Below are 12,758 nucleotides of genomic sequence, written 5' to 3'. Positions count from 1 at the left end.
CTCTCAGATTGAAATCCTCAAGGCCCAGAATCGTCAGAGGAGAAAATGGACAGTGGAGGGGAGTGGGTTAGGCATTCGAGGCAGAGGGATCCATGAGCCAAGGGCATGGAGGAGCGGGAGGGATGAGTGAGGTGTGAGAGTTACCTTCATTCAGGGGGGTGGTGGATGCTACTACCTGGCAGGCACTGCTGGCTGCTTCATCTGAAAGGCTCTTCATTCCTTGAAAGCACCGTCGAGCGGGCTTTTTATAAACTCAATGCCAGTGAGGTCGGTAAGGCAAGCACCACCTTTTGCATCTGTGCTACTACGATAGGCAGCTTGGTTAAGTTTTGCTTTATTTTTAATAGTTATGAGCCATGATAGTAGACTTTGGGTACCTTGAACCAGAAAAGGGGGCGTTAATTGAAGGCAGGCTGGAGTAGCACAAGAAGCATGGAGTAGCTCCTGTGATCTGAGAAGGGGAAAGACCAGGGCAGCTGGGGAGCCTTGGAGGCAGCAGGGGTTTGGCCTTTCTCTTTAGAGCTCTGACATTAATGTGTCTCCATTTCCAACTTTCATACTCACGATTCCCAGGAGAAACAATCTGATGGGTCTGGCTTGGGACACGTGTCCACCCCTGGCTTTGTCACCTGTGGCTGGAGGGCTGGTACACATTAAAGACAAGGCCACAGGGGGTCTCCTCCTCAGATACCAGGAAACTTCTCTAAAAGTTGTCAGCCACTGACAGGCCCAAGAGAGGTTAATTCATTTGCCTAAGGTCACAAGTTAGTGGCAGAACTGAGTCTAATTCTGCCCTTAGAGTTGAGGGAGAGGGGCCTCTATCCTTGGCCCTGGTGCTATAGAAGGTCCCACTCTGGCCTTCCTCCAGCCATTCCCCTCACAGGGTAAGGATCCCATGGGATGAAGGAGCTGCATCTGCCTGGATCTTGTAGCCTTCCTCCAGTTCTAGACCACATTCTGGATACCTGGACCCCTGGAATCTCCTGCCCAGATAACCCCAGGCTACTTCCCGGGCTTTTGTGGGCTTCTTCCCTGATCTGCCTCTGGAGTACAGACCTTGCCACAATGTCTGCATGCCTAGGCCTGAGGGGTGGATGTTTTGGGGGGGAAGGATGGGCAAAGCCTTTTGCAAAGTTAAGTGCAAAGCCCCTTGCATTTTGAGTCAGAGCCAGAACGGGGAAAGGGTGCGGGTACGGCCTTCCCAGGGTATCTCGTTCTGGCACAGTACTCCCAAGGAGTGTGAGAATTCCAAACGTGAACCTGGTCTTCCAGGTGGTTATGAAGAAGGTTTATTTGTCAACGCAGGAGAATATAATATACTTAATAACTTATTAGTGTGATTTATAACTAAATATGTAGACATGGGTTTTCATTTGTACTCTTACCCTCAGGCCCTGAAAGTGTTAGCAGTGGGCCTGCCTGGGACTAAGACTGTAAAAACAACTTTTTTCCCTTCATTTGTCATATAATGGCCTAACGAATCAGTGGATTCTTAGCATTGGTCTTTGCCAGGCAAACTACCAAAATTCTGAATTAAGGTCTTGGTAGTTTCTGAAACCTGGTTAAGACTTTTCTTATTGTGATGGCATTTCCAGACCATACTGCTGATGGCTTGATCTGCATTGTAAGACTTGTTAAGAAGGGTCTGGCAAGTCTGTATCAGGCACTAAATGTCACTCCGCTAACTACGTGACTTATCTGTTAAGGTCAAACAGACCCATTGACCAAAAGGTTTGAGGGCAGTACAAACATCTTGTATGCCAGCTTTTACAATGGATCCAGACACCAAAGGAGTGATAATGGGGAGGCAGAAAGCCCCCTTGAAAACCACACTGTTTTATCTTCACCAGCAATTTGAACTTTCATCTTTCAAATCCATTACGGTCTTCAGCAAGCTGCCTGGTAGCTGATAGATCTTGGTTCACTTAGCCTGCTAAATTGTACCTTTGTTGTCTTTTTTCTCTTTTATTTTTAAAATATCTGGGGTGTGTGTGTGTGTGTGTGTGTGTGTGTGTGTGTGTGTGTGTGTAGAGAAGATAGGAAGAAAGACGCACAGCTCTGTAAGTTTGAAATTATTTATACACTTACACACATATACCATCTTAAACTTGGTAAAAGTAGCCAGTACTGACAAAAATTTGAGAGTAAGGTGCTACCACCTTATTCCCAAATATTTCAGTCTGTATTTTCTCAAACAAGGCGTTCTCCTTAATCAGAAACCAACCATCAAAATCAGGAAATACACATGGGTACGTCGCTGCCATCTAATCCTCAGACCCCATTCCACCTTTACTAGTTGTTCCAATCATGTCCTTAACAGCAAAAGGATCCAGTTCAGAATCATGTGTGCATCTAGATTTTCATGACACCTGAAGGTTGCTAAGCCAGTTATTTTGTAAAATGTCCCTTAGTTTAGGTTCATCTGATGTTCCCTCGTGATTAGACTCTAGCTACACATCTTTGGCAAAAATATCACAACATGGATGCTTCTCATTGCATCCTGTGGTCTGGTGCATGGTTATCACATACCCCTTTACTGGTCATGTTAACTTCGATCATGAGTAAGATTGTTTGCCAGACTGCTCCTTTGAAAACAGTTTTTTTTCCCTGTGTGACTAATAGGTATTCTGTAGAGGGGTATTTTGAAAATATGTAAATACCCCATTCCTATCAAACTTTATTAATTAGTTAATTGTAGGTCTGTGGACTAATGGATCATAGTTTACTTACAGTATTATAGTCTATTTTTATCCTCAAATTGTTGTAGTATATTTATCCGCAGATTTGACCAGTGGAAGCTTCTTTAAGCTGGCTCCTATTACCTCTTGACATGGCCCATCATTCTTTGAGGACTTTCCTTGTTTCAGGCTCTTCTGTTCCTGCTGCCCCAGTTTTGAAATCAGTCATATCTCCAAGGAGAAATGTTTCTCTTAGTGGTGATTAGAAACCAAAATCTAGGTGTTAGATGTGCTCATTGCTATCAGAGTATCATTGCTTTTAGACCTTCTCAGTGGACACAGCAGGTAAATATTTGTATGTGTACACATACAAACACTTGCATCTACATTTATTTCTTTATCTGCCTATATATATAGAAAACGGGTTCATGCCAATAACTCTCACCACAGGCTTCATTCTCCTTTTCTCCTTTTCCATATTTCTAATTCTCTTCTTCTCTGACAGTGAGAAACCTGGCTCCCCAGATTCTCAGTGTAATTTCTTGTTGCATCAAGTCCTTGGATGTAATCAGTCTCCTGTTGCTGCCCTTGGGGATGCCCTTCTTACCCTGCCCTGCTCTGTCCCCTCCAACCAGGCCACCCAACCCCTCCACACACACACAGTTTCCCTGCCCTTCCTCAGTCTCAGCAAATGGCTTTTGGACTTAATTGTTTAGGAAAGGGAAAGGAAAACCATTTTCTCATTCATATTTAGTTGTTTATATTTAAAAATATAATTGTCTCTTGGCATTTTTTTGAGAAAATTTGATTTAGCTTAATAGGTTTCAACCATATTTCCTCCTACCACAGAGCTTTTGCAAATGCCATTTCCATTTCCACAGCCTGGAGGTTTCATTCCATCCCCTTTGCTTGTTTTTCTTCTCTGTTATTTATGAATATTGTTGTTTGTTTCTGTTTACTAATACAAAGAAAATTCATTGAATATCTTTAGATACACATTCTTGGTCACTTATGAAGGTATTTCCGTGGCGTAAATCACCAGAGTTCAAGAAAGAGCCAGAATGGAACTAGGTCTTTAGCTTTGCTCTGTCTTTCTTTAGTGCAGGGAGTACATGTCGTTGATTTCTGTGTCCCCAGTGCCCAGAGGAACACACAGTAAGTGCTCAATAAACATTTATTGGATTTGAATGGGCCTCAGCTTCTTTTAATGAACAGTAAACCTTACAGCATGACATTTCTCCTAGAAATGGTGAAGAGTTACTGCCTTGTGATTTAAAGCCAACATATTTTATCCCTAAGCAATTTTGTCTTTTTTCAACAGAAGGTGGTCTTCTGCTCCATCAAAGAAGCACTGGAAGTGGACTGGAGCAGTGATAAAGCAAAGGCAGCTCTCAAGCGCACAACTCCAGATTACTTTCTCCTTCAAGGTGAGGACTGGAAGCAGAGCTTCCCAACGCGCAATTTGTGCTTTGATTTCTGCAGATGTGGCTGCAGAGGCCAGAAGGTTTCTTGAGGTTTGCCGTGAGTGGAGTTCCCCCTTAGCTGGTTCTCAGTGGCCTCTTAGAACAACAGAGTGAATGGAGAGGAGGCCTGTCACTGAGCTCTGGCTTCTTAACGATTTTTGCTTTTTTTATTATTTGTTGAAGTGAACTGCCCTCTCAAGTTGAGCCTGAGATGACAGTGCCATAAATCAAGCTCTTTTCATCACTGCTTTCCCTCTTCAGAGTTCTTCCTGGGCCTTAAAACCAGGCTTCCTCTCCTGAAGTCTTTTTCCCCACTCTCACCATCATTGCTGGTGTTCAGGGAGCATTAGCTAGGTATTGGTTGGCGTCTTAGTGTTCTTGTGCCTGGCACTTTTATTTTTTAATATTATTTTTATAATAATAATCATAAACATTGAGTGCTTACTAGCAAGAGCCATTGGGAGTTGATACTATTACTATCCCTACTTCACAGACAAGGAAACTGAGCACAGAGAGATTAAGGTTACTCGTGTTCTCACAGTAAGCCAAGTAAGTGTATAAATAACATCGGTTTGTTAATTAGTGTAAAATAATCCATATGTGTTATAGAAAACACCAGAAAAAGAGCAAAAAAAGTCACCTCGACATTTTTGTACTTTTGGGGATGTGCTTCCCAGCTTCCCCCCCGCCCATGTTGGCACATAGAAGGCCCTCAGTAAACAGCTATTAATTTGGAAAGGTTTGGGGTATAGCCTGAGCGTTTCAGTATAAACAGCTATTAATTTGGAAAGGTTTGGGGTATAGCCTGAGCGTTTCAGTAAACAGCTATTAATTTGGAAAGGTTTGGGGTATAGCCTGAGCGTTTCTAACTGCTGCTTATAAAAGGAGTCAACCGGTATTTGAGTTTACCATAACCTGGGGATTCTCTCAGCCAGGGGCAGTCTTGTCCTCCAGGGAACACTGGCAGTGTCTGGAGACATTTTTGGTGGTTATGACTGGGGGTGGGATGGGGAGAGGGCAAGGATGTTGTTTAATATCTTATGACACACGGCACAAGATAGCCCCCCCATGACAAGAGTTATCTGGCTGCCAGAGTCAATAGTGCTGAGGTTGAGAAATCCCGATCTAACCCTTTGCAGTTTCCAGAGTATTTTCTTGTCCATCTCATCATCACAGCTCGGTTATGAGGTGGACAAGGTGGGAATTATCCGCAGTTTGGTTTCTTGGGATGAAGAGATAGAGTCCCAGAGAGGCTCGTGTTTTGCCTGAGGACGCAGAATACAGATGGCAAAAGAGCAGCCCAGGTCTTTGAAGTCTAATTAATTAAATACTGTGAGAGGTCCCAGGTAATGAAAGCATCCGGGCTCCATTCTCAGTGCTCTGTGGGTATTAGCTCGTTGGATCCTCACCACATTCACATGAAGCAGCTGCTGTACCCCCACTTACAGGCGTTTTAAAAGGTACAGATTGATGAAGACACAGGCATGTGGCCACCCCTGCCCTCAGGAGCCCATCATTGAGATGGGGAGGCAAAACTAATGGCCTGGAGACAGTGTGGGGGAAAATGTTTATTGAATCCAGATAGATTCTGCTGACCATCACTATCAGAAGTTACAAGGGGCTGGGGCGTAGACAGGTCGTGAGGCAGAAGCAGGAGCTTTAATATTGTGACCCAGATGGCAGGCAGTGGTACACAGTTCAGAACTAGTGCTCTGGAATCAAAACAGACCTGCCTTTCAGTCCTGGCACTGTCATTTTCTTAGGTGAGTGACGTTGAGCCACAGACTTAAATTCCCTGAGGCTCCCTCAGATTCCCCTCTGACCATGGGGGTGTTAATAGCGCTTGCCTCAGAGGGCTTTTGTGAGGCTTGCATGACACACACGCAAGGGGCTTAGCACACAGCAAGTCCTAGAGACCTAATATAGTTACGTGCTTGGAGGTGGGAGGTACTTCGCAACTGTGTAGTAGAATTTTAGGATTGACTCAATTTACCCTTTTCTAAAAAAATTCATTTATTTTTAAAAATTTTTTTGGCTGTGTTGGGTCTTCGTTGCTGCATGCAGGCTTTCTCTAGTTGCGGTGAACGGGGGCTTCTCTTCATTACAGTGCACGGGCTTCTCATTGCAGTGGCTTCTCTTGTTGCGGAGCATGGGCTCTAGGCACGCGGGCTTCAGTAGTTGTGGCACGCGGGCTCAGCAGTTGTGGCTCGCGGGTTCTAGAGCTCAGGCTCGGTAGTTGTGGCGCGTGGGCTTGGTTGCTCCGCGGCATGTGGGATCTTCTCAGAGGAGGGCTTAAACCCGCGTTCCCTGCATTGGCAGGCGGATTCCTAACCACTGCGCCACCAAGTAAGTCCCTCAATTTACCCTTAATTCCATACTTGAGTAAGTATTATCATAGCAGCAATCCTATTGGATTTTAGTTTTTTGCCTGTGACACTTTGTTGGATAATATACTCCATAGGTTTACTTCTCTTTTCTTTTTTCTTTTTTAAAATTTTTTTTATTTTTAATTAAAAAAAAATTTTTTAACGTTTTTATTGGAGTATAATTGCTTTACACTGGTTTACTTCTCTTTCTAAATGGTACTAATTATCTTTTTAGTTTCAAGTTCCAGGGCTTAGGATTTGGTGATTGAAACTATGTTCATAAAGCAACTATACTCCAATAAAAATTAATAAAAAAACCCTTCATAGTTAATAGTCATATTAATTATGAATATTTCTTTATTATGGTAAAAACCACATACCATAAAGTTTACCATCTTAACCATTTTTATGTGTATAGTTTTGTAATAGAGAATTTTTATTTTTTTGCAGGCTTTTTAAATATATATATAAATTTATTTTATTTATTTATTTATTTTTGGCTGCGTTGGGTCTTCATTGCTACGCGCGAGTTTTCTCTAGTTGTGGCAAGTGGGGGCTACTCTTCGTTGTGGTGTGTGGACTTCTTATTGCGATGGCTTCTCTTGTTGCAGAGCACAGGCTCTAGGTGCGCAGGCTCAGTAGTTGTGGCGCATGGGCTTAGTTGCTCCACGGCCATGTGGGATCTTCCTGGACCAGGGATCGAACCTGTGTCCCTTGAGTTGACAGGTGAATTCTTTCTTTTTCTTTTTTTCTTTTTTTTTTGCGGTACGCGGGCCTCTCACTGTTGTGGCCTCTCTTGTTGCGGAGCGCAGGCTCAGTGGCCATGGGTCATGGGCCCAGCCACTCCACGGCACGTGGGATCTTCCCAGACCGGGGAACGAACTCGCATCCCCTGCATCGGCAGGCGGACTCTCAACCATTGCACCACCAGGGAAGCCCGACAGGTGAATTCTTAACCAGTGCACCACCAGGGAAGTGTCCCTGTAATAGAAAATTTTAAAAGGAGGCAGCCCCACATATCATACCGTCTAGACCAAGGCTGGCAGCTGTGCGCTTCCCACTCTCCCCTCCATCCCTTACCTGTGGCAGACGTGGCTAATAAGGCCTTATCATTGGCCAGCCACTTTTCTCATAGCCTTGGGATCCTTTAAACAGCACTGCCTGCAGTTCCCTCTCTGATTTGGCATACAAATACAAATTAAGCTAACTCTCTCCTTATAAGAATGAGGCCTAGAAGGGAAGTAACTCCTCATGGCCTAGGTCTAAAACCCAAGTCTCCTGATTCTTCCAGGATCTAGTTCTTTTCACACCATCCCCAGTGTTCTTCCTGAGTTTTTTGGATATCCAACATAGCCTTTCCTGGGCTTTTCTCTTTGTAGCAGATGACACGTCCTAACTTTTCTTGTGTGGCGTCATATGCATATTCCTGATGATATTTTTTTTGCCCTCTTGGGTCGTTTTGAGCTCTGTGTGTCTTTCCAGAGGTGCTGCAACTGGAAGTATAAGGAGTGTTCCAAATTCAATGAGCATGAGGGCCTGCTTTGCTGTCTGGGAGTTTTGCTCTTGGTGTATATTTGATTAACTCCTTTGACTAGGGACTGGACTAAGCTTCTGGAAGTAGAGGGAAATGGCTCTCGTGATCTCTTTCCCTGGGTCCTGCCGGCAGCTTAGACTTCTGCCAGAATTCAGCTTGTAAGTATTAAGCTGACTTTCTGAGTATATCACCTTATTATTTCTTTTTTTTAATTTTATTTATTTATTTTTTTATACAGCAAGTTCTTATTAGCCCTTAATTTTATACACATCACTGTATACATGTCAATCCCAATCGCCCAATTCATCACACCACCATCGGCTTTCCCTCCTTGGTGTCCATACGTTTGTTCTCTACATCTGTGTCTCAACTTCTGCCCTGCAAACCGGTTCATCTGTATCATTTTTCTAGGTTCCACATACATGCGTTAATATACGATATTTGTTTTTCTTTTTCTGACTTACTTCACTCTGTATGACAGTCTCTAGATCCATCCACATCTCAACAAATGACCCAGTTTCGTTCCTTTTTATGGCTGAGTAATAGTCCATTGTATATATGTACCACAACTTCTTTTTTTTTTACCACAACTTCTTTATCCATTTGTCTGTCGATGGGCATTTAGGTTGCTTCCATGACCTGGCTATTGTAAGCAGTGCTGCAATGAACATTGGGGTGCATGCGTCTTTTTTGAATTATGGTTTTCTCTGGGTATATGCCCAGTAGTGGGATTGTTGGATCATATGGTAGTTCTATTTTTAGTTTTTTAAGGAACCTCCATACTGTTCTCCATAGTGACAGTATCAATTTACATTCCCACCAACAGTGCAAGAGGGTTCCCTTTTCTCCACACCCTCTCCAGCATTTGTTGTTTGTAGATTTTCTGATGATGCCCATTCTAACTGGTGTGAGGCGATACCTCATTGTAGTTTTGATTTGCATTTCTCTAATAACTAGCGATATTGAGCAGCTTTTCATGTGCTTCTTGGCCATCTGTATGTCTTTGGAGAAATTTCTATTTAGGTCTTCTGCCCATTTTTCGATTGGGTTGTTTGTTTCTTTAATATTGAGCTGCATGAGCTGTTTATATATTTTAGAGATTAATCCTTTGTCTGTTGATTTGTTTGCAAATATTTTATCCCATTCTGAGGGTTGTCTTTTCATCTCGTTTATGGTTTCCTTTGCTGTGCAAAAGCTTTTAAATTTCATGAGGTCCCATTTCTTTTTTTTTGTTTTTATTTCCATTACTCTAGGAGGTGGATCAAAAAAGATCTTGCTGTGATTTATGTCAAAGAATGTTCTTCCTATGTTTTCCTCTTAAGAGTTTTATAGTGTCCGGTCTTATATTTAGGTCTCTAATCCATTCTGAGATTATTTTTGTGTATGGTATCACCTTATTCTTATATTCAGAAATACTTCTTTTGGGACTTCCCTGGTGGTGCAGTGGTTCAGAGTCCACCTGCCAATGCAGGGGACACGGGTTCGTGCCCCGGTCCGGGAAGATCTCACATGTCGCGGAGCGGCTGGACCCGTGAGCCACGGCCGCTGAGCCTGCGCGTCCAGAGCCTGTGCTCTGCGATGGGAGAGGCCACGGCAGTGAGAGGCCCGCGTACCGCAAAAAAAAAAAAAAAAAAGAAATACTTCTTTTGATTTGATGTGGGGCCATTCATATAACTAGCTGTGAGATTCTCCTGTAATTTGACTTCATTGGTTATCTAGGAGAGCATAGTAGCTTCCAATGCGTGAAGTTGCCTTTTGCCAAATATACTTGCCGTCAACTGTCTTTGCGACTTGAGTCAGGTAAGTCAGTTTGCTGCTATGCTTTTGTTTCCTCACCTGTAAGGTGATAGGACTAAGTTATCTGCCTGTTTCTAAAATCTCTTCTCATTCTAGGTAGTCAGTGACTCTAATAAAATAAAAGTTCCTCCTTGTGTCTCTGTATTTTTAATTTTTGTACTTGTGACAACTTGACTGAGGTGTGATTGATGCCAGAAAATTTACTCATTTTAAGTGTATTTCTTTTTAAAATTTCTAGAAATTGTTTCGTGAATTTGAACAAAATGTCCTCCAGTTTGTCTTAAGGTCTAACTGTAGTTTTGCCCGGCCAGTTTTGATGGTCAGCCATAGCAGTGGAAGTGTAGTCCAAGTAGAGTAGTGGGCAGTCTTGTGTCAGGGAAAAAGACGGGCTTTGGGGACTACCAGAGTTGAGCGCAGGTCCCAGCTCCTACGTGAAATTGATATAATTTAAAAAGTGGCCTTGATTTTGTTATTCAAGTCAAACATTGGTAACATTCTACTGGGTTGGCCAAAAAGTACCTTTGGTTTTTAAGTAAAAATAAAAGACACATTTTTCATTTTCACCAAGAACTTTATTGAACAATGTATTCACCCTTTTGTTCCACTACCTTCTGCCATTTTTCAGGCAACTTCATAATTCCATCTTCCCAAAACTTTTTATCTTTCTGAGCAAAGAACTGTCCCAGGTGCCTTTTACAGTCTTCCAGGGAATTGAAACTTTTTCCATTAAGAGAATTTTGTAAAGACCGAAATAAATGGAAATCCGAAGGCACAATGTCTGGTAAATACGGCAGATGAATTAGAGCTTCCCAGCCAAGCTGTTAACGGTTTTTGCCTGGTCATCAAAGAAACGCGCAGTCTTGCGTTATCCTGATGGAAGATTATGCATTTTCTGTTGACTAATTCTGGACGCTTTTCGTCAAGTGCTGCTTTCATTGGGCTAATTGGAAGCAGTACTTGTTGGAATTAATCGTTTGGTTTTCCGGAAGGAGCTCATAATAGAGGACTCCCTTCCGATCCCACCATATACACAACATCACCTTCTTTGGATGAAGACCTTTGGTGTGGTTGGTGGTGGTTCATTTCGCCTGGCCCACGATCTCTTCCATTCCACATTATTGTACAGTATCCACTTTTTAAAAATTAATTATTTATTTTATTTTATTTATTTTTGGCTGCTTTGGGTCCTCATTGCTGCGTGCGGGCTTTCTCCAGTTGTGGCAAGCGGGGGCTACTCTTGGTTGCAGTGCACATGCTTCTCATTGCAGTGGCTTCTGCTGTTGCAGAGCGTGGGCTCTAGGCATGTGGGCTTCAGTAGTTGTGGCACACGGGCTCAGCAGCTGTGGCTAACGGGCTCTAGAGCACAGGCTCAGTAGTTGTGGTGCAAGCGCTTCCTTAGCTGCTCCGAGGCATGTGGGGTCTCCCCGGACCAGGGCTCGAGCCTGTGTCTCCTGCATTGGCAGGCAGATTCTTAACCACTGCGCCTCCAGGGAAGCCAGTACAGTATCCACTTTTTTTTTTTTTTTTGCGGTACGCGGGTCTCTCACTGTTGTGGCCTCTCCTGTTGCAGAGCACAGGCTCCGGACGCGCAGGCTCAGCAGCCATGGCTCACGGGCCCAGTCGCTCCGCGGCATGTGAGATCTTCCCGGACCGGGGCACGAACCCGTGTCCCCTACAACGGTAGGGGGACTCTCAACCACTGCGCCACCAGGGAAGCCCCAGTATCCACTTTTTATCACCCGTCACAATTTGTTTTAAAAACGGAACGTTTTCATTACGTTTAAGTAGAGAATCGCGTGCGGAAATACGGTCAAGAAGGTTATTTTCGCTTAACTTAATGTGGAACTCAAGCATAAAAGCGATTAGCATAACTAAGCTGGTACAAATGATTTTCAGCGCTTGATTTGGATATTTTGAGTATGTTAGCTGTCTCCTGTGTGGTGCAACATTGATTATTCTCAATTAACGTCTCAATTTGATCTCTCTGCACTTCACCTCGTCTACCCGACTCTGGAGCAACGTCCAGTGAGAAAATCTCTAGCACAAAACTTTGCAAAACACTTTTGACGTGTTCGATCAGTCATAGCACCTTCTCCATACACTGCACAAATCTTTTTTTGCATTTCAGTTCAGTTTTTATCTTTCTTGAAATAAATAATAAAGCATAGTATGCCAAAAATGTTGCTTTTTTCTTCCATCTTCAGTATTAAAATGGCTACACAAAAATTCACCAATTTTGATAAGTCTTTTTTAAAATGCACGCTGATATGACAGCTGTCACATACAATCTAACAAAATTGTTTCTAATGAAGTTAAAGACGACTAAGTGCTCCTAGAGCCATCTTACAGAAAAAAAACGAACGAACCTTTTGGCCAACCCAATAACTTCAGGCTGTGGGATGGCCTTGGGGAATATCCAACTTGAATAATCAACTTTTTTAGGCAGTACTCTAGTTTTCATGTTTGCTTTGGAAGAGATCTTGGAGCATATATAGAGTGACCTCATTTGTCTTGTTGGCTGCAAAATGTATTTCTTTGAGTGTACTATCATTTGTGACCAGTCTCATCAAATGTAGATTGTTTTCAGTTTTTCTCAGTCCTTGGAAATTTTTCCCAAGAGCCTTTCTGGAAGTGTGACTAATATACCTGATGGCACCTTAGGAATTCCTCATGAAGTCAGGGTGCTTGGCTGTGATACACACGAGAATACCTTTGTTTCACCATTGCCTAATGGAACACTTAGTAGGTGCTCAATAAATAAATGGGTGCTCGATAAATAGCTTTTGCATGAGTGACTGGTTTGCTTGTCTGGTCATTTCTTCACCCTAGAGAGAGAGCAGCCTGCCCACTGGTGTCCCTGCAGGCTCCTCTTTCCTGCCTGCTTCCCCGAGCACTTGTCAGGCTTTTGATCCCAGTGGCA

At 43.2% G+C, this 12,758-nt stretch overlaps 1 protein-coding gene across 1 annotated transcript in view; it reads left to right on the top strand.

Annotated features, from left to right (window-relative positions):
- The window catches only part of SAE1 (SUMO1 activating enzyme subunit 1), a 73,927-nt gene that overhangs the window by 30,644 nt on the left and 30,525 nt on the right, over positions 1-12,758 (top strand). The window contains exon 6 of the mRNA XM_082677858.1: positions 4,000-4,105. Coding sequence (XP_082533984.1) covers positions 4,000-4,105 — 106 coding nt within the window. The remainder of the gene's footprint in view (positions 1-3,999; positions 4,106-12,758) is intronic.

The sequence above is a fragment of the Grampus griseus genome (genome assembly GCF_964374135.1).
Source record: "Grampus griseus genome assembly, chromosome: 19".
In the NCBI taxonomy this organism is placed as follows: Eukaryota; Metazoa; Chordata; class Mammalia; order Artiodactyla; family Delphinidae; genus Grampus; species Grampus griseus.
The sequence above is the reverse complement of the archived record's forward strand: the minus strand, read 5'-3'. Positions and strand labels throughout refer to the sequence as shown.